Raw genomic sequence first — 22,929 nt, forward strand, 5'->3', positions numbered from 1 at the left:
CAATTAGACTACAGTCTTGCTGGGGCACTGCACATACATACATACATACATACATACATACATACATATATATATATATATATATATATATATAAAATATATTTATGGTCTTATATTGTGCTTAGCTGCTTATATTAATTTGTAGAATACACATTAGCATTTTGCTAAATCAGTTATAAATCTAAATGGCAAATATATATACTGACAGATCAGTTTAGCAAAAACCATCCGAGCAATGGTGTAGGCACTGCTGACAAGTCTATAACTGATAGACAAAACTAGTCTAGTCCATGCTCATGGGGTGGTTATCTCCCCTGTCAGTGTATATATGTACTGTGTTCTTCATACAGTATGAAGAGTTTTAACTCTTATTTCTTGCAATATACATGGTCTGATCAACAAGTATCCAGACTGTTTCCATAGTAACGAAGCTAAAGCATGCAGAGTGAAGTCACTTGGCACAGATTGACCTTGAAATCTGCTGTGCATGTGAACTAAGTTTTAACATTCTAGCTGATTTCCACTGTTTACAGCAGTGCTTGGAAGGAAGGTGCGTAGCCTGTGAGTGTTGCATTGACCATGACAGAGAAAGCTGAGCAGAGAATCTGCATCAAAGTTTGCCAAAAGCTTGACAATACCTGCTCAGAGGCCTATGCAAAGTTTTTATTGTTCTCGACACAATCAAGGAGGTTTTGGGCAACTGAAATCTGAGCGCCTTTTTGGTCAGCTGAAATCAGTTTTAGCACAAAGTTGGCAGACAAGTGTCTCATACCCAAATCTTCAGTGATAATGGATTGAATGGAACCGTAACTAATCTGCACATCTTCTGATAACACATGAATGGTGATTCAATGATTTCCCCTCATGTGATGTTTTCCTCAGTTCTGCTGGTTGCAGGTTTACCAGAATGTTTGTCACTATCGACTGTTTTTGGCCATCTTGGAAACGTCTGAAACATTTGTACACTTGTGTGCGGTTCATACACTCCTCTCCATACACTTTATGCAACTTTGTATAGGTCTCTGAGCAGGTATTGCCGTTCTCTGTTATGGTTAAGGCAATGATCACATGCTACACACCTTCCTTCCAAGCATTACTGTAAACAGTAGAAATGCACTAGAATGTTAAAACTTAGTGCACTTGCACAGCAGAGTTCAAGGTCAATTTTCCCCAAGTGGTTTCACTCTGTGTGCTTTAGCTTTGTTACTATGGCAACAGTCTGGTTACTTATTGATCAGACTTTATCGGTGCTATTTAGTACCCTCAGTCACAATTAGTGATGATTAAATTTTTCCTTTATTGTGCCTAGCTGCTTATATTTTATATATTGGCAAGCATCAATTGTGGACATGGTGTGGATTAAAAAAAAAAAAAAATATCCTTACTCTCTTTTACTCTTTTACTTGTTTCAGTCATTTGACTGCGGCCATGCTGGAACACCGCCTTTAGTCAAGCAAATCGACCCCGGGACTTATTCTTTGTAAGCCCAGTACTTATTCTATCGGTCTCTTTTGCCGAACCGCTAAGTGACGGGGACGTAAACACACCAGCATCGGTTGTCAAGCAATGCTAGGGGGACAAACACAGACACACAAACACATACACACATATATATATATATATACATATATACGACAGGCTTCTTTCAGTTTCCGTCTACCAAGTCCACTCACAAGGCATTGGTCGGCCCGGGGCTATAGCAGAAGACATTTGCCCAAGATGCCACGCAGTGGGACTGAACCCGGAACCATGTGGTTGGTTAGCAAGCTACCTACCACACAGCCACTAATTGTAAAGTTCATGAATTCATCTAAAGAAAACAGTGTTTTATAATGATCTAATTTGCTCATTGATCAATTAAAAAATTCATTAGAAACAGCTGTAATGAATTGACACCGATCCATCGTTTGTTATTTATTTATTTACACACGCACACACATCCTTCATTACCACCATTTTAATGTTCATTTTGTTATGCTTGCATGGAGTGGTCAATTTTCTCCAGCACCACCTATTACCACTCTTCATAGTTCTGTGCATTGCTTTCCAGCTTTTAAGGCCCACATCTTACTATTATGTAGCAGTTTGTACAGAAGAATTACACAATCTGCACTTGACTCTGAGAGAGAAACCCTTTTGTCATTAACAGAAGTAATAGCTCTGAACTTTATCATCCATTTTTACTTGGGTAACCATGCTCTTGGAACACCCACATACAAAGCTAATTAGGTCACCAATTTGGTAAAAGCTATCAACTACTATGGAGTCTATTGAGCATTTGAAGAAATCTATTTTCCTTGAACTGTCACTGTTGGCTGTGTGTGTGTGTGTGTGTGTGTGTGTGTGTGTGTGTGTGTGTGTGTGTGTATGTATCTGTCACAAACAAAGCCTACCTTCACTGTCAGCCTGCATGGGGTGCCACTACATCTCTTGTTCAGGCACTGAGTACATTACATGGAATTTCTACCAACTCATTTTCTGTATATTCCCAAGGAAATGATTCCTTTCGGGACCCATAGTCTTGCAAGCTGTATGGTGACTCCACTAGTGCTGGTGGTACATAAAGAGCACCCAGTACATGCTGTAAAGTGGTTGGCATTAGGAAGGTGCATCCATCCTTTGAAACCGTGTCAAAGCAAACACTGAAGAATGCTGCAGTTCTTGACCCCATTGGATCCTGTCAAACCATTCAACTCATGCCAGCAAGGAATATGCAAGTTAAATGAAGATATGTGTGTGTGTGATAGAAGTAGCCATGTACCAAGTGAGCAGTGGTAATTAGCCCTTTATGGGTCCTGTGTATCATATGTGATGCAAAGAAAGGACACATTTTCTTGGCATCCATGCATCATTTATGATACACATTTCCCATTTCTTTTCAACCACCAGAATAACTTGGGACTTATGAAAGGCAAGCTTTATATTATTCAAAATGTATGAAACACAGAGTAACTAAAAGCTTGAAAACAAGAAGGAATGTTTAGGACAAACTTATGAAAATGCTTTGGATAAGCTAAGGGATAACTATATGATGTGGTACTCAAATGGCCGTTACTAATAATCTATAGATTAAAAATGTCTTTCTCTGCCAATATGAATTAAATGAAACAACAACAGAGTCTTGTCTCTCTCTGTCTACTTGTGTGTGTGTCATCTTTACCAATTCTCCTGTGAATTTACTTTCAGATCACAGAATATAATGGTGTCCACATTATAAAGTGATTTACATCAACAATCTCTCTGAAGTGAAACAACTGAATACAAGCTGTTTTAGAAGCAAGACACCATTCTAACAGGAATAACTAACAGATGTTTCGGTGGATTTAAAAAAACAATTTCTGTTTAACCCTTTAGTATTCAGGTTACTGCCAAATATAACACTTATAAAGGCACATTGCTTTGAATTAATCATGCATTATATCACTTAGCTTTGAAATTTCAATGAGGTGGTTATTTATTTTTAAAATGACATTGTAGGGTAGGTGTGAGAGTCTGGATCTGGTTAGTTTGAACATAAAACAACAAGAATATTTAGATTGGATAAGGCAGGTTTAAATGCTCATGGTCTAACCCAAGGTTTTCTCAAATGAACAATCTTGTGATCAGAAGCAAACAATGACCATTCCATCATATTTTCAACAACTGCACTGTTTGGTGTATTCTTTTTTCATTGATGGTAAATGATTTAGCAACTATTTCTAGCAGGTCACATGACTACATGACTCCCGCATATATTAAACTGAGACAGTGAATTGGCAGGGTTGCTGAAGCAGTGGATAAATTGCTTAGCAGTAATTATACTAGCTCTTTGCCCTCTGAGTTCAAATTCCATCAAGGCTGACTTTGCTTTTTATCCTTCTGGGGTCCATAAGTAACAGCAGACTGGCAAGAATGTTAAAGCACTGGTCAAGAAATCTTTTAGTACTTATTCTTGGTTTTTTGTGTTCTGAGTTCAAATTCTGCCATGGCTTATGTGGGTAATAGACCTAATCTGTTACTTGGTTTAACACCACTGCTTGGCCCCTAACAAAGGTATGTGGCCTAGTGGTTAGGGTGCTGTACTCATGAGCATGAGATTGTGGTTTCAGTTTCTGGACTGAGCAGTGCATTGTGTCCTTGAGCAAAACACTTTCCTGTTGCTCCACTCCACTCAGCTGTAAATGTGTTCCAGCAATAGCTGGGGAGTTAGCTCTGCGACTCATGTCCCATTCAAGGGAGTGTTGTAATCTCAGTCACTTATATATTATGGAAACCTTATGGGTCTTATGGGTCCTAGGGCTCATGACAGACCTTAATCTAAATCTTGGTCCCTGGGTACCTTTAGTAAAGTCCACTCTTTCAGAAGGATTTAGACTACTTGCCTAGAACCTGTCATCATTTCTCTGAACCACCCCTCCCCACTGGTGCTCCCCTATATTTCTGCACCCCACCCCACATAAAAAGCACCATCCGAACGTGGCCGATGCCAGACCCCTCTGGCACCTGTGCAGGTGGCACGTAAAAAACACCCACTACACTCGCGGAGTGGTTGGCGTTAGGAAGGGCATCCAGCTGTAGAAACACTGCCAGACTAGACTGGAGCCTGGGGCAGTCCCGAGCTCCCCAGACCCCGGTCGAAACCGTCCAACCCGTGCTAGCGCGGAAAACGGACGTTAAACGATGATGATGATGATGATCTAGTCTGAGGATATCATCCCCACCATCTCTCTCCCACTAACCTCAGCTGCTCTATAAAAGGTTGTGGACCTCTGTCTCTGATCAAGCAATGAAATGTAAGAAAAATGTACCAGGCATTTATATACATTCAATTAGCTGTGATCTATCTCCTACCAGACAAGTTTGTGGCCTTATGCAATCTTCATACCTCTCAAATCATAGCCCACCCCTTCTCTTGGAAAAGGGTACATTAGATAATGCAGTCCTCATTTCCTAGCACATACGGAAAATACAAGATGATCGTTGCTAGTGCTGCCTGACTGGCTCCCGTGCTGGTGGCATGTAAAAAGCACCATTCAAGTGTGTTCGATGCCAGTACTGCCCGACTGGCACTCGTGCTGGTGGCATGTAAAAAGTACCCACTACACTCTTGGAGTGGGTGGCATTAGGAATGGCATCCAGCTGTAGAAACTTTTGCCAGATTGGATTGGAGCCTGGTGCAGCCTTCTGGCTCACGAGTCCTCAGTCAAATTGTCCAACCCATGCCAGCATGGAAAGCAGATGTTAAATAATGATAATGATGACCTTAGAGGGGATTTCTTTGACCAGAGGTTTGTTTAGCTGGGGTTGAAAAATAATAACAACAGCAATAACAAGGAAATGTTGAACACAAGTTAACCACTACTTACCAATGTCTTGATTGAGATGTTCATATTTTTTTTGTTCTGTGAGGTTCATTTCATAAACCAACACAGACTTCTCCATATTGTACTCACATTGGGCAAGTGTGGCCAGCATTCGTTGATATGTCAGGTGGCTACAAAATAACAATCATACCATATTATTGTTATTATTATTAAAAGAAATCTGTTGTCTTTATTATTATTAATTAGGAACAATTATTATCATTATTACTATACAATATTACTTATTTAATGAGCAGAGATGTTGTTTTGAGGTTTGGTGACAACATGCCTCCTCAGATCTCAAACATCATTCTTAGAATTCTTGCAGAATACAGGATTGCACTTTACTGTAGGTTGTCAACATGTGTCTCAATTCCAACATCCTTCAGCTCCTTCGATAGTAGTCTCATTGTTGTGACAATGGCACCAATTACCACAAGAACATTTTACACCTTGTGTTCTATAATCTCTTCGTCTCTCCAGCCTCTGACAAGGTACTGATATTTCCCAATATTCCTTGATATTTACTCAACTATATATGAGAATACAAAGGCAACCATTTTAAAATGCTTGTTCTTTCAGTTTCTATGCAAAGATCCTGTAATCATTATTATTCACCTTGACAGAATCCAGCCTGTTTCTATAGAACTTTTCCATCACCCCAAATCCACAGACTTGGCCAACATACCAATGCGCTGTTAATGACAGTCATGCTTGTGATAATACTCTTTTTGTGTTAGCTTACTGCATTTACTTAACAGATGGTTAATACGTTTGTCCCTTCTTCCACACATTTTATATTTGTTGTCTGACTGTGTTTAATCGATCTGTATCATTAGCAAATTTGTTGTGGTTTGTTTCTAAATGGAATAATAATCCAGTTCCTTGTTTCAGATTGTCATCTTCTTGCCACAACCATCATTCTCAGTTTGTTACACACAATTCTTTATTTTTCTTGCTATTTGTCCTGTAATTTGTTTTCCTGTTCTTGAAATCCCTTACTATTTTAGTGACTCCTTTAGTATTTTCAGCTGTAGATAAGTCCTTACTCACTAAGTATGACATATTCTCCTTTAGTGATCTAATATTATGTTATATCTTTATTCCAACTGATTTCATAATTAATACTGCACACTTATTCATCCAAATCCAAACTGCAAACCAATATCCTTGCTAAATATTCTTACTGTTTGAACGAAAGAAACCAGGTCTTTTTCATATTTGATGTATAGTTTGAGGTCATCCATATGTAGCAGATGATTTATTTTCACTGTGGTCTTAGTGCAATCGGGATAAGTAATAAAAAGAGCGAGTTTCCTGGAAACATTCTCTTACAGATTTTCATGTTTCCTAAGGATTCACTTCTGCACTTTGGTTTTACTTCCCAAAAACTCTTCTCATGAACCTCAGTCACTCCAAAGACCAATACTGCAGTACTTTATCATACGTGTTCTTGTAGCCTATCCTACCCAAAGCTACACTTTTTTTTCAGGCTAATGCAGTTTCGCACCACTCCTTGAAAAATGCATTTTTTTGGAAAAATTTTTTTCAGATTCCTACATTTTAGATGTCAGAGATTATGAATATGGAAAAAAAAGAATTTTTTTAAAATTTCACCCCCCACCCACTAAACCTTTTGATTTTGTTTAACCATTTTTATACCAACCCACCTGAAACTGCCTCTGGCTCTGTAGTATAAATGTCTTTTTTTTCCAAGTTCTGAATTAAAATCTTCCACCAAACCGTAGTCACAATTTATGTTCCTAACACTAGCTTCATGATAACTAAGTTATTTTACTAAATTCTTTATTATATCTGAAATTAATTGAAAGGAACACAGAGCATCTCAACAGAAATATGGTAACGAAAGGGTTAAAGAGATTGTAGCAAATTGATGATTTTTAGAATTTTCAGCCAATCAGAAAACATGTTCACTGCCTCTTCCATCATCAGGGAGAAGGAGGGGGCATCATTCAATTAATTTTAAATATAACAAAGAATTTAGTAAGATAGTTTAGTTATCTTTAAGCTAATGTTAGGAATATAAATTGTGATTAAAGTTTGGTGGAAGATTTTGATTCCAAACTTATGAAAACAAGACATTTGTACTCAGAGGCAGAAGTGGTTTCAGCCAAGTTTGTAATGAAAGGGTTAAAAATTTTTTTTAAAGACAATTGTAAACAGTGACGAAAATCAGAAAGATCCCATCCGTCCACTGTGGAGTCAATAAAACAAAGGCAAGAACTATGGAGGCTGATCAAATTAGTTACAGAGGCGAGGTTTGCTGAGTGGTTACCAATACTATCGCCCTTAGCATCATCCTGATTAATGAATATTAGTTCCAAGTTTTGGGATATGATCCCAAATATCAACAGAGAAACAGTAGATAAGGATGAAGTTGAGATTAGGAAAATAAATGATTTAATTTCAACTTCTGGTTATCAATAGATGGTGGTGGTGGTGGTGGTGATGCACCATAAAATAACGCTGTCAGTTTAAAAGGTGAATTAAGATACGTACCTCTCTTCATCGTTTTCAGGCATGTTGCACCATCGTACCAACATACGTAGCAAACTGTTGATTCGTTTATCATCATTTCCACCATCTCCATCAATTAAAAGCCTGCGTCGAATGATATCATCTGGAAATAGATATTAACACATCATTATCATTGTTGTTTTAATGTCCACTTTTCCATGCTAGCATCAGGTCAGATGTTATTGAGGCCAATTTTCTACAGCTGCATGCCCTTCCTGTTGCCAACCCTCACTTGTTTCCAAGTAAGATAATATTTCCCTATGGCCAGACATATTTTCCAGGAAGACTGAAAATGAAGGACACTGCTTGTATGACAGTGACACTCATTTACAACTACCATGCAATGTCAAGAGAGACACACACAAACAATAGGCCTCTTTCAGTTTCAATCAACAAAATCCACTTACAAAGCTTTGGTCAGTCTGGGGCCATAGTAGAAGATACTTTCCTAATGTGGTGCGCAGTAGCACAAGAAGCTAAACTTCCCAACCAAACAGTCATGCCTGTGCCTCAGATAAAAATGGTGGTGGCCAAAATGAATAGAACACAGAGGTTTCTAGTCTTGTTGGAGACAACTTTCTAGAGATGGTGGCAAGATAAAATGCATTCAGACCAGATTTGTTTAGTTGTTCATGATATGAGAGAGGAGGGTGTGATAAATATAATAAAAGAAATAAAACTAAACATGAGACACATTAACGAAGAAAGCTGGTCATTTTCTGTTGCTGTGTACGGCAAATGACAAGGCTCACGAATGAGTGGCGAGACACTGTGGGACCTGTCCATCTCTTTATTTGTATCATAAAATAATAATATAGCATAACTTAGAAATGACAAATTGTAAAGTAATACGTCATATTCTCTCTCACTCTTTGTATGTGTGTGTGTGTGTGTGTATATATATATATATAAAGATATAAAGTGAAGTATAGATATTACATCACAAAATAAACAAAAACATATATATGAATATCTCCCATATATATATATATATTTATATATAAAAGCATACACAATTACCATTGGATAAAATATTGCATTCTATACTTCACATCAATAGATATTAATAAAGTTATGCATTATACATACATACACACACTCACACACACACATATATATATAATTAGAAAGTATATTATCATTATCCATATATCATACCATAAGTTTTATCATAAATTAATATATAGGGAAACAGAATGGTAGGAACAGTGGAATGCCAAAACAAATGCATTATTTGCAGCATCTAGTTCCATTTTATTATGTTCTGAGTTACGATTCCAGTCAGGGAGAGTGACCTTCTGATTATCCTTCTGGGACAATAAAATAAGTGTCAGTTACATTTGGGGTTGATTCTGTTACTACACCTACATACTCTGAATCTGTATCAAAGTGAGAAATCAATATAACATGGCAATAAATAATATCCTACATATAGGATAATACATTATATTCGATATCACACACTCAAATATCACAAAAATAGGTTATATTATATCATACATCAATATTACAATACACAATTGCTATAAATAGAAGTAAACATCAATTAACTAGATTCCATGGGCTAGCTTCTACTCCAGGATGTAGCTGTTTCACTTCATTGTATATCCTATTCTCTATATTCTTAAGAAATACATAATCTTGTTATATCACTCCTGGATACCTGAAGGTTTGAGCTTAACCCTTAAGTATTTAAGCTGGCCATATCCAGCCAAAAATTCTTCCTGTTTTATGCTTGAAGTGGCCAGATCCAGCCTCTCACACCTATCCCACACTGTTAGTCTAAAAAATATACAATCACATCATTGAAATCCGAAGGTTACAAAATAATATATGCTTCATTCAAAACAATGTGACTAAATAAGCATTACATTTGAGAGAGTAATCTGAAGGCTAATGGGTTTAAATTATAATTATTATTAAATTAATGAGCTGGAAGAATCTTTAGCACATTAGACAAAATGCTTAGTGGCATTTCTCCCAGTCTGAGTTCAAATTCCACCAAAGTCATCTCTGCCTTTCATCCTTTTGGGGTTGATAAAATATGTACCAGTTACGCACAGGGGGACAATGTAATCAGTTTGTTTCTCCCTAGTTTCAGGCCTTGAGCCTATAGTAGAAAGGATTATTATTACTATTGAGGCACCAAGTGGGTAGAATTGTTGTTAGTGCTTTGGAGGAAGTGCTTAGCAACATTTTTGCCAGATCTTTACATTCTGAGATCAAATCCCGTGGAAGTCAAGTTTGTCTTATCTTTTTGGGATCAATAACAAAGTACCAGCTAAATACTAGGGTTAATGTAATTGACCTGCCCCCTCCTCTCAAAATTGCTGGCTTTGTGCCAAAATTAGAAAAAATTATCATTATCATTATTATTAATTTAACCATCATCATGCTGGTGACATGTAAAAAGCACCAACCAAACGTGGCCGATGCCACTACCCCTGACTGACCCCTGCGTCAGTGTCATGTAAAAAGCACCATCCAAACATGATTGATGCCAGGCCTACTTGACTGGCTCCTGTGTCGGTGGCACATAAAAAGCACCCACTACACTCTCGGAGTGGTTGGCATTTGGAAGGACATCTAGCTGTAGAAACATTGCCAGACCAGACTGGAGCCTGTTGCAGCCACTGGCTCTCCAGACCTCAGTCAAACCATCCAACCCATGCCAGCATGGAAAATGGACGTTAAATGATGATGATTATTACTATAAGAGAGAAACCCAAATTAAAAAAGATAAAGAAAAGAAAAAATAATGAAAATTAACATTTGCCACAAAAATACTGTTTAGTGGTTTAGCAACAAACTGTATGACTGTGTCAGCTCTACTTTTGAATCCATCGCAATGTCAGAAACCGTTTCATCTCATCACCTGGTATGTCAGGGTCACAAGTGATTTGCCCATTAGCCTGTACACTTTGCCTGAGTGAGGCAGTGAGGACTGAATTAGTCTTTGCCAACAGAAGAGTTCTATCTTTGGTCTCTTATCAACCACAGTCACTTCAAGTTAGTTTCAGCTTGCCACACCAATCTCCTTGGTGGCTTTTCTCTTCTGTTTAGGTTCCAAACCAACCTTCTGAAGGAAACAGTACATTGATCTAGCTGGAAGGCCATGGCAACCAACTTCACATGGGGAATGAAACTGTGTGCCATCTTTTGGCAAGTATCTCATCCACCAACTCCTGATATTTGGTTTTCTTTAGCTGGTGGAAAATGTTAAGTCTGTCCTCCCAGGACACTGTAACTTCAACCATGGAGTTGGTTTTGCCCTCCTGGATAGCTGGAACATGTCTAGTCAGAGCAAGATAAATTGTTTAACAAATTCCCCAGTTAAAGGATATTATATAAATGTCCTTACCTCATAGTAAAAGTGGTAGATAGTAACCTTTGAGATTGACTGACATTTTTAAAATCAATATTTTATCTCCTATGCACATATATAGTTGAGGTAACAATGGTGAAGTGGATAGAGCATTGGGCTACCAACTTATGGGTCCTGAATTCACATCAGCCATAAGTGTTTTGTATTCCTAGAGATAGGTTGCATAATTAATTCTACATGCTCTGTCACCTAACTGAAGGAAATAAAAGTACTGAATCTGCAAAGCTTACTTGTGACAGATTGTGTTTTGTATTTAGACAGGAAAATTTTCCTCTTCACAATGCAACAACAGATTCCAGAGTTAAGTGCACGGGTTTTGTGACACTAGTGCAGGTGGTGAAGGCATTTACGCTGTATGTAGTGTTTACATTACTTATCAACAACTGTTAAATAAAATGCAAATCATTTATTTTTCTCATCATAAATTTTAAATCACTGAAATTACAGGGAACCAGTAAAATGAAAACAAACAAAACCAACAAAAAACCCAAACAAACAAAATGTGATCAAAGAAGCAGAACAAACGAAGATGGTGGAAATGTCAATTTGTGTAATGGAATTCAGACGACCTCTTTGATGAGGCGGAATTTGATTGATATATAAACAACCTGAAATGTCAGTTTTAAGCCTGAAGCATCATTTTAGAATCAAGCAGGAATTCTATTCTATCACAGAAGAATGAATTTCAAATGTATTTGAGGATCGCATTTGATTTTTGAAGATCTTTTACATTTTGCACACGCATCTACATAAACACATCACCATCGTTGTCTTTGCCATTGTTTTAATGTCCACTTGTCCTTGCCTGTACAGCTCAGATGGAATTTGTTCAGACATATTTTCTATGGCCTGATGCTCTTCTTGTTGCCATCCTCTCTCACTTGTTTCCAAATAAGGTAATATTTCCTGATGGCCTGACATATCTCCACAGAATATTGGAAAGGAATGATACAGCCTGCACCTACACATCACAAATGAGCATCACCATCAACATCATCATCATCGTTTAACGTCCGTTTTCCATGCTAGCATGGGTTGGACGATTTGACTGGGGTCTGGGAAGCCAGGAGGCTGCACCAGATCCAGTCTGATCTGGCAGTGTTTCTACAGCTGGATGCCCTTCCTAACGCCAACTACTCCGTGAGTGTAGTGGGTACTTTCTACGTGCCACAGACACAGGTACCAGGGGAGGCTGGCAATGGCCATGATCGGTTGGTGATTTTTATGTGCCACTGGCATGGAAGCCAGTCGCGTTGGCGCTGGCATCAGCTACGTTTGGATGGTGCTTTTTACGTGCCACTGGCACAGGTATCGCAACTACAATTTCCATTTGATTTTTTGATGTTGCTAACTGTTACCTGTTTCCAAGCAAGTAATATTTCCCCATGGCCAGAGAGGATCTCACAGAAGACTGAAAATGAATGACACTGCTTGTATGACAGTGACACTCATTTACAACTACCATCCAATGTCAAGACAAGGACATGTTTACACATCTACCAAATCAGCTTGGAACTATAGTAGAGGACACCTGCATAAGATGTCAGACAGAACCATGTGGTTTGTAAGCAAACTTAATATATATTCCATGAAAGCAGTGCTCCAGCTTGGGCACAATGTGCAATCAATGAAAAACACAACAATAAAGGAATCAAATGATTTGATATTTACAGTTCTATATTTAAGAGATGAGGAATTATGTACATTATTTATATTTGACAGATATTTGTCCTCATCTTGTTTGTTGTTAAATCAACTTTTCAGCTGTTATACCCTTCAGCCTTAATCAGGTATTAAGGAAGGATAGGAAAATATTAGATTTATAAACCCTAAAATTCACCCCATAACTGCCCATGGGCATATGGCATAGTGGTTAAGAGCACAGGCTACTGACCCCAAGATTCCGAGTTTGATTCCAAGCAGTGACCTGAATGATAATAATAACATCGAAAAATTCCTTACACATGCACATATCCACACATCACATGTACACATCCACATGTACACATCCACATGTCAAGGTCACCAGCCCCTATCCACACACACACACTTACACACTCTCACATATGCATGCGCATCTTCGTTTTGGGATCACCAATACCCAAGTTCGAAATTTCCCCAAGACACCTGATGAAAGCTGGAAGGTATATCAACCAAAACGTTGTGTTAACAACAAAGAGGAGGACAAATGGACAAATATCCGTCAAATGTAAATAATGATTTAATATTTGTTGATTGTTAAACTCTGAAGACTGTTTCTCTGATCTTTTATTTCTACACAGTTTATGATGTAATTCTTACTTAAACTCATTTATGTTCCATGAAAATACTGAAAAATATATTCCATGTTCCAGAGACATAAGAATGGCTGCGTGGTAAGAAGCTTGCTCCCCAACCAGATGGTTCTGAGTTCAGTTCCACTGCATGGCTGTTTGAACAAGTGTCTTCTACTGTAGCCTCAGGTTGACTGAAGCCTTGTGAGTGGATTTGGTAGACGGAAACTGAAAGAAGCCTGTTGTATATATATATAAATATACATATCATGCCGCACTACACCACACCACCCTGACCACTTCCCAGCACCCTCACCGTCATGCACACATCCACACATACATTCATGTGTCAAGGTCACCAGCCCCTATCCACACTTACACACACGTGTGCCTTCATTTTGGGATTGCCAATACTTTATTATCTCCCCTTCTTCTTAGTTCTCCAGTCTACCTCTGTCCAGCCAGCCACCATGATTGATCGCTAGCTGCTAAAGCTTTTTTTATTCTCTCTCTGTTTATTTTCTCGTGTTCCTTTCTGTTGAAGAGTGTAGGCTTGAAATGTAAAAGACTTTCTCACCTTCCCAAGCATTAAACTAATACACCTGTTTGTTGTTTATACACCTGTCTTCGTCTTTTGCTTTTCTGTAAATTCCAACTATATATATGAGTGTGTGTGTATGTAATTGTGTGTCTGTTTGTTCCCTCCCACCATCGCCTGACAACTGATGTTGTTGTGTTTACATTTCTGTAACTTAGAACTTTGGCAAAAGAGACCGATAGCATAAGTACTAGGCTTACAAAGAATAAGTCCTGGGGTCAACTTGTTTGACTAAAGGCATGGCTCCATCATAGCCGCAGTCAGATGACTGAAACAAGCAAAAGAAAAAAAAAAGAATAAAAAAATAAAGGAACAAAAGAACGATATTCTTGAAATAAATGCTAGATATCATCATTTGTATTTCTTCATTTACTACAATAATTAGATGGTGACGACAGCGAAGGGAAATGCATGTAATTAGTGTTCTTCTTAATCAGTTAATCCTTTCAAGCCGATGACAGTTGACAGAAGTTACAACATATAATTAGAGGCAATGTGTTTAACCCTTTCAAGTCAATGGATCCTAAAAGCAGCATGTCATCATCATCATCATTTTACATCCTCTTTTCCATGCTTGCATGGGTCAGATGGAATTTGTTAAGGAACATCTTTTACAGCTACACACCCTCCATGTCACTAATCCTCACTTGTTTCGGACTAAGGTAATATTTCCTTATAGCTGGACATCTTTCTATGGCCTACGAGAAATGAAAGACTCTGCTTGTGTGACACTCATTTATGACTACTGCAGAATATCAAGACAAGGGACACACACACATTTCATTTGAAGACATGACTATGTTGCAGTTGTCATATTTTTGTATCAGTTTCTTGAAGTTAGTTTGGAACAACAAACTTCCTGAATCCATATTCAATGTTTCCAGACCATCACACTCTCATTTTCAAGAATTGAAATAAATTGGATGTCTGCATCATTTCTTATACACTGGTCAATTTTTCTTCTTCTTTTGCTTGTTTCACTCATTAGATTGCAGCCATGCTGGGGCACCACTGTAAGGAATTTTAGTTGAATGGATCAACCCTAGTTCTTACGATTTTTATATCTTAAGCCTAATACTTATTCTATTGGTGTCTTTTGCTGAACTGCTAAGTTACGGGGACATAAACACACCAACATCAGTTGTCTACCATATCTACTCACAAGGCTTTTGTTGGCTTGAGGCTACAGAAGAAGACACTTGCCCAAGGTATCATACAGTGCGCCGGAGCCTGGAACCTTGTGGTTGGGAAGCAAGCTTCTTAGCACACAGTAAGTTTTTTTTAGCCCTTTGGCTTCCATATGAGCAGTCTTATGTTAATTTATTTTGTTGTGGTTAAATTTATGTAGGTTTCATCACCTAAACTTTATTTATTGCTAGGCTTTTGTGTCAGTAGCCATAAGTTAAATTTTTTCATGTGTGTATGTGTTGTTTGCATATTTATTTTGTTATTGTGTTGTGATATGACTATCAGTTCCAGGATGAAACTTCTATTTTTGTGAGGAACTTAAAGAGCACACAAGTTTTATCCTGTAATATTTTTCTATCAAACTTTGTGGTGCATGGTAGAATGTATTGCAATTTCTCCTTTTAAATGCATTGTGAGCCGATAAGAGTGTTGTACTATCTCATCTAGGTGATCCCATAGGATGCCCCAAGACTGTTTCCACATGTTTTCCCCATTCATTTTGATCTTCCATAATGTCCTCAGCTCCTGTACCCCTTTCATACCAGTATTCTCCAGCAAGTTGTCGATATTGTTAGTCTTCTTCTCCTGGTTCTTCTTTCCACTGGTTGCCAGAGCACTAGCTTGTTAGCAATTTTAGGAGATGAGGAATTATTTACATTTGACGGATATTTGTCCTCATCTTGTTTGTTGTTAACACAACGTTTCGGTTGATATACCCTCCAGCCTTCATCAGGTGTCTTGGGGAAATTTCAAACCTGGGTTCTCTCATTCCTAAGATATTTTTTGATATTATTATTATTATTATTATTATTATTATTATTACTATTATTATTCAGTTACTGCTTGGAATTGAACTTAGAATCTTGGGGTTAGTAGCCCGTGCCCTTAACCACTATGAAAGATGCCCAAGGCATACGACAGTGACCTGAATAATAATAAAATTAATAATAACATCAAAAAATACCTTAGGAATGAGAACCCAGGTGCGAAATTTCTCCAACATACCTGATGAAGGCTGGAGAGTATATCAGCTGAAACATGTTAACAAACAAGATGAGGATAAATATCCGTCAAATGTAAATTTCCTCGGTGTGTCTGATGCAGTATCCAGCTAGCCTCATCCTTCTATGCTGTATCTTCAATGTTACTTTTAGTAGTCCCTGGTATAAGTTGGCATTTGTCGTATGACTCTTCCAGGAGACATTGAATGCCATTCTAAGCATCCTCGAATAACAACTGTCCAACTGCTTCTTCAATGCTTTAGTATGTCTAATATAACAGCTTTACAGTCAAATTTATAAGTTATGTTGGTTATTAGTAGCCTGTTCTCAAATTTACATGTTCATTGTGCATTATACTGATATGCAGGTTTTTGGTTTCATAGTATTTTACTAGTTTTAGCTTATGGTTGGGAACGATGCATTTGGTGTTCCATTTTATGAAGTTTTTGATGAGGTATTCATCTGTTCAATAGTTTTTACGCATTTAATTTATTTAATAAGTTTCACATTTGATGTATTCTTGTATTGTTTTATTCTTTTACTTGTTGCAGTCATTTGACTGTGGCCATGCTGGAGCACTGCCTTTAGTCAAAGAAATCAACCCCAGGACTTATTCTTTGTAAGCCTAGTCCTCATTCTATCAGTCTCTTTTGCTGAACCACTGGATTATGGGGACATAAACACAACAGTCGTCAAGCGATGGTGGTGGGGACAAACACAGACACACATATATGTGACGGGCTTTTTTCAGTTTCTGTCTACCAAATCCACTCCCAAGGCTTTGGTTAATGGTGATGATGATGATGGTATATTAGTGTTTTTTTCTAATCAGTTATATCTGTTCTAATGAATCAATGACCTTGTGCTAAGAAATCATTAATTATGTTCCTTTATATTTGACTAAGGTCAACTTTACCTTTCATTCTCCTGGAGCAATGATATAGCAAGTGGCAACCAAGTGGATAGGATTCCAACCAACTCCTAAACTTATGGCTTGTGCTTATCTGAGAAATCACCATTGTCATTTAACATCCACTTTCCCATGCTTGCATGTGTCAGATGAAATTTGTTGAGGCAGATTGTCTACAGCCGGATGCCCTTCCTATCACCAACCTTCACCCGTTTCCCCATGACCAGACACATTTTGGAATACTGGAAATGAAGGACACTGCTTTCATGACAGGGACACTTGTTAACAACTAATACATGATATCAAGGCCAGGAGACAATACACACACACACACACATGATGGGCTCTTTCGGTTTCCATCTACCAAATCCACTTATAAAGCACTGGTTGGCCAGAGGCTATAGTAGAACACATTTTTTCAAGGTGCACTGCTGTGGGACTGAACCTAAAAAACTGTGGATGGGAAGCAAACTTTCTACCACACTGCCACGCCTGTACTTATTATTCATAGTAATAATTACTCGCAGCTACTTAATTTCTAGTGAAACCATCCATCAACAAGTCTTACCGTTGACATTTTCCTTGTGTACATAATTAGACATGAAAAGTTTTAATTCCAAGCATGCTGAAGCAGATAAGATGAGGATATCATGATTAATTGACTTCTAAAAAGGAGTTTATTCCAAACATAATGAATGATGAAAGTGAAATTAAAGCCAACACACATTCACACTCAAAAATGTACTAAGTGGTTAGTGGTTAGTGTATTTGGTGCATGATCCCAAGGTCGCGAGTTCGATTCCTGGTAGCATATTGTGTCCTTGTGTGAAGTGTTTATTTCACGTTGCTCCAGACCACTCAGCTGGCAAAAGTGAGTGGTACCTGTGTGTCACGTTGAATCTCCCTGAGAACTACATTAAGGGTACGTGTGTCTGTGGAGTGCTCAGCCACTTGCATGTTAATCTCATGAGCAGGCTGTTCTGTTGATTGTATGAGCTGGAGCCCTCATCATTGTAAACACCAGAGTGCCAGTGTATATGTGTATCTAACTATATTGATAGATATGTTGTATCTTGAGAGGGTCATTCTCTCAATAAGAAACACACACACTGGTTGTATTTCACTTCTGTTACTACTACTATCATCATCATCATAATTATTAATATTATCATTTTCATTTTCATTATTAGTCAAGTAGTTAACCATTTAACCTATCAACCAATTAATTGTTCAGCCAATTAATCAATCAGCTAGGTTCATTAGAGTCCTTCCATCGTCATTCATGACCCCATCAATTAGATGCTCACGCTCTTCCGGACACTGATGAACCTAGCTGATTGACCGAGCAATTAATCAAATCATCGATTAGTTAATCAGTCAGCTTGTTGGCGAAGAAATAATAAAAGTGAAGTGAAGCGGAACAAGAGATAAATATGCCTTTTAAGTTTCAGCAGTAGGTCTCTTTTTCTTTGTGTCTCTCAAATTGGTTCTCATAAAGTGTAATAGGGTTTAATTTTGCTACTTTGGCAATATGGCTAACTACACACACACACACACACACACACAATGTACAGAAGCACATCTCAGCTTTCATTTCCATTTTAACTCTTTTGTTACCAAATCTCTGTATACACTACCTTTATGTCAATTAATTTTGGAAATAATGAAGAATTTGATAAAATACCTGTCATTATTAATTGGGTGATTAAGGTGACAAACTGGCAGAATTGTTAGCTTGCTGGGCAAAATGCTTACTGGCATTTCGTCTGTATTTATGTTTTGAGTTCAAATTATGCTGAAGTCGACTTTGCCTTTCATCCTTGTGGGGTCAATAAAATAAGTACCGGGTGAACGGGTCAATAAAATAAGTACCAGGTGAACATCAGGGTCGATGTAGTCAACTTATTCACTCCCATGAAATTACTGGCTTTGTACTGAAATTTGAAACTATTATTTGGCTGGGTGAAGTTCAGGGAAAGTGGAACGTTATTATATGGGAAAAGGTTCTCATTGAAGATGAAAGGAAAGGTCTGTAGGAGTTTTGTGAGAGCTGCAAAGCTGTATGGGAGTGAGAGAAATGTGTGGTGTGAGGCTGTATGATAAGAGGAGGACTGAGGACTTGATGGTGATGCTGGGGCTGGAGGAATCAGTGTAACGGCTGGCAAGGGCAAATTTAGTGCAATGGTATGGGCATATGTTGAAGAGGGATTAGGAGCATGTTCTGAAGAGGGTGCTGGAGTTTGAGGTAAATGGACCGAGAAAAACGTGGAGGGGACAGGTGGAGGAGGCGATTGGGAAAGTTGGCTTGAGAAAGGAGGACGCCCAAAACTGGGCAAAATGGTGTGAGGGCGGTTGCTATGGCATTGAGGTAGATGTGGCCACTCCTGTAAATGGTGACAAAACCTGGATTCAAAATGATGGATGATGATGATGATGATGATATTAATCTGGAGTTTGGAACATAAATTAATTTGAAATTTTGATTGGATTTAGATCCCTTTAGATCACTTCAATAGGAGAAGTTTGAGTCATAGAAACAAACGCAGTCTCAGGTAGGTATGTATCAAAAGGGTCAACTATTTTGGTACCAACACACCTGACACTGCTTTGGGTCTAAGTTTTCAAGGAATCTAAATATTTTCCATCAAAATTTCATGTTAATTTCTGTTCCAAGTATCAGCTAGATAATGACAAATTTATTTTACTAAATTTTCAAAATAAATTAAACCAGAGGCAGCAAATTCCAACAAAAATATGATAATGAAAGAGTTAAACAGTTGCAATACATAGCCCTTCATTGCTAATTTTAAATCCATAGAAGGAGATATACATCAAGAGCAACCACAATAAAAGATAGCTTGATGCATAATAAATAGTTGAAGTGGAAATGAAGAAAAGCGTTACACTAATATTGTTGTTGCTTCACATATATTGAAAAAATTATTTAAAAGGCTGTTGCTGATCAGGATGATGATGAAGGTGATGAGAGTGATAATGGAGACAAAAACAATGATGATAATGTTGATAACATCAATGATAGTGATGTTGATAATGTGTTGTTATTTTTGTTGAACTTTAAAAGCTCATCAATATTGGATTGTATATAATACACTTACACAGTGTTCTGGGGTTGTAGTTTTTGTTTTCTTTACCAGTTATTATCTCTATTATATATCTGATAAAGAAGAAAAATATGGCTTCCTTTCCTTTAAAAAGATAAAAACCCATGAAATAAATGAATAGTTTACTTGCTTTTACTTCATTCAATTTTCCTCTTACAGAGTTAACCATGAATGAATTAACGCCCCCCTCCATTCCTTTCAACAACAAAGGTTTTTATCTTTTCACAATGAAACACACTCACACATATTACATTTTCTCTCTCTCTCTCTCTATATATATATATATATATATATATTTAAATAAATCTATATATATATTTTCAATACTAATAAAGGGTAAAATTAATTAATTAATTAATAATTTTACCAAGTAGTTCAGTATGTTAAAATAACCTTTATCGGTAACCTTATACAAAAATTTTATAATTATAAGCATAATTAAAATTAAGGTTCAGCAAATTGCTTTACCACATACTGAAATTTAGAAATAGCAGTTAAATGCTATTCCTCTACTATAAGATATCTCCCAGATAGCAATACTCTTAATTCACGTATGTAAAGAGAAAACAATAACAAATCCATCTGACTTTGATCAACCACATACGAGTTTCTGAATTAAAGAGATGTAAAATTTTAATTTTTACTCACTTATTTCCTTCTTCAGTGTAGTATTTCAATTGTAAATCTTAGAGTACTAATAATTAAATACGTATTTGACCAAGTGACTTTGAATAGCTAATATCCCAAAACCAGCACTTCCGAATTTATACAGACCAGTGAGAACTCGCATTCTTCCCCAATCACCCACATGCGTTATGAGTACGTGAATATAAGAATATTGCTGTCTAGGAGGTACATATATATATATATATATATATATATATACTTTATCAAAAAGCAGCAAAAATATCACAAAAACTGTTACTAAGAGTTTAACGTTCCTGTCCGTCCAACGAAAGTGAACGTGAAACTCTGAGTAACAGCTTTTGTGACATTTTTGCTGCCTTTTAATAAAGTGTATTACTCTACTTCTGGTATTCGAGTACTATTTTTTCCACTTTGTTTCACATTTATGTGCTTCCTCTGGTATGTGTATATATATACAGGGTGTCCATAAAGTCTCATTACAATTTAAAAAAATTATTACAAAGGCAGTTGATGAGATATTTTAACCAGATTTGTTTTATTTTAATAATTGTTTATTAATTTTTTTATTGATATTAAATTTTTGTGTTTCAGATACTCTGTTGATGGAAGGGAACTGATTCACTGAACCCCTATAAAATGGTTACTCCTCATGAAAAGCACAATGTGCGTCCTAGTTTATTGAGACAAAATTGGATGTTCAGACTCAACGAAACTACAGAACTAAGTATGGAAGAGATCCACCATCGCGTTCTTCAATTCGTGCATGTGTGGTGTGGAATCATATGCAATTGAATAATTGGTCCATTTTTCTTCAATGAAGCAACAATTACTGCAGATGTTTACCTCGACCTTCTGACTGAATATGTGGCACCACAACTGATTGATTTACAACCAACCATCATTTTCCAGCAAGATGGTGCACCACCATATTGGGGATGGCATGTTCGTCATTTCCTCAATCAAACCCTGCCGTACTTTTTCACCACAACTTTCTCTCACTCTTTCCTCCTGTTTCTGTTATACCTGTAATTCAAAGGGCCAGCCTTGTCACACTCTGTGTCACGCTGAATCTCCCCAAGACTTATGTTAAGGGTACATGTATTTCTGGAGTACTCAGCCACTTGCACGTTAATTTCATGAGCAGGTTGTTCCATTGATTGGATCAACTGGAACCCTCGTTGTCATAACTGACGGAGTGTCACGTTATCTATCTATCTATCTATATATATATATTTCGTTTTGGGATTTGGTTTGCAAGATTCTTAATGTGAGTTCATGTGTTGAAGTGGAAATTTTACCAGCAAAAAAAAAACAAAACAAAAGACAAAACAACTATAGTCAATTGGACGTACACAGTGAATATATTAAGATTGACCACTCAAAGAACCTTTTAGATGGAAAAATAGGTGTGGAAATATGATGTTCCAAGCATGGCTCTTTGTTGGCTAGATGAAAAAAATGACAAGAGAAGAGATAAAAAAAGCATCTTAGGCAAGTGTCTTCTACTATAGCCTTGGGCCAACCAAAGCCTTGTGAGTGGATTTGGTATACAGAAAATGAACGAAGCCCATCATGTGCACGTACACACACACACAGGCATAAAATCTATGTGTGTGTGCATGTGTTCGTTCCACACCACTGCTTGACAACTGGTGTTTGTCTACTCACGTTTCCATAACTTAACAGTTTGGCAAAAGGGATTGATGGAGTAAGTACCAGACATTGAAAATAAAAAAATAAGCATAGGGATTGATAGATTTGACTAAAAATTCAAGGCAGTGCTTCAAGCTGGCCACTGTCTTTTATAAAGTAAAAGATAAAAGAAAAAATAACAGAAGGCGGGGGGGGGGGGTGCACATTAAAGGGCCATGAGAAGGAAGTGTACATTGCAGAATTGGCCTAGGGAATAGGATACCCTGGTGCT

The 22,929-nt window shown here is 37.4% G+C and overlaps 1 protein-coding gene across 3 annotated transcripts in view; it reads right to left on the reverse strand.

The window, feature by feature from the left end:
• The window catches only part of LOC115213141 (THO complex subunit 7 homolog), a 107,000-nt gene that overhangs the window by 39,031 nt on the left and 45,040 nt on the right, over positions 1-22,929 (reverse strand). Inside the window, exons 1-3 of one of the 3 annotated variants that reach the window (XM_036503945.1) lie at positions 11,269-11,302; positions 7,863-7,983; positions 5,346-5,473 (exon numbers count right to left, since the gene is read on the reverse strand). In XM_036503945.1, coding sequence (XP_036359838.1) covers positions 5,346-5,473; positions 7,863-7,983; positions 11,269-11,287 — 268 coding nt within the window. In that variant the 5' untranslated portion in view covers positions 11,288-11,302. Of the gene's footprint in view, positions 1-5,345; positions 5,474-7,862; positions 7,984-9,038; positions 9,127-11,268; positions 11,303-22,929 lie in introns of those variants that run through there. The other 2 variants (XM_036503944.1, XM_029782074.2) reach the window with 2 other exon arrangements.

Source organism: Octopus sinensis, linkage group LG6, assembly GCF_006345805.1.
Source record: "Octopus sinensis linkage group LG6, ASM634580v1, whole genome shotgun sequence".
NCBI lineage: Eukaryota > Metazoa > Mollusca > Cephalopoda > Octopoda > Octopodidae > Octopus > Octopus sinensis.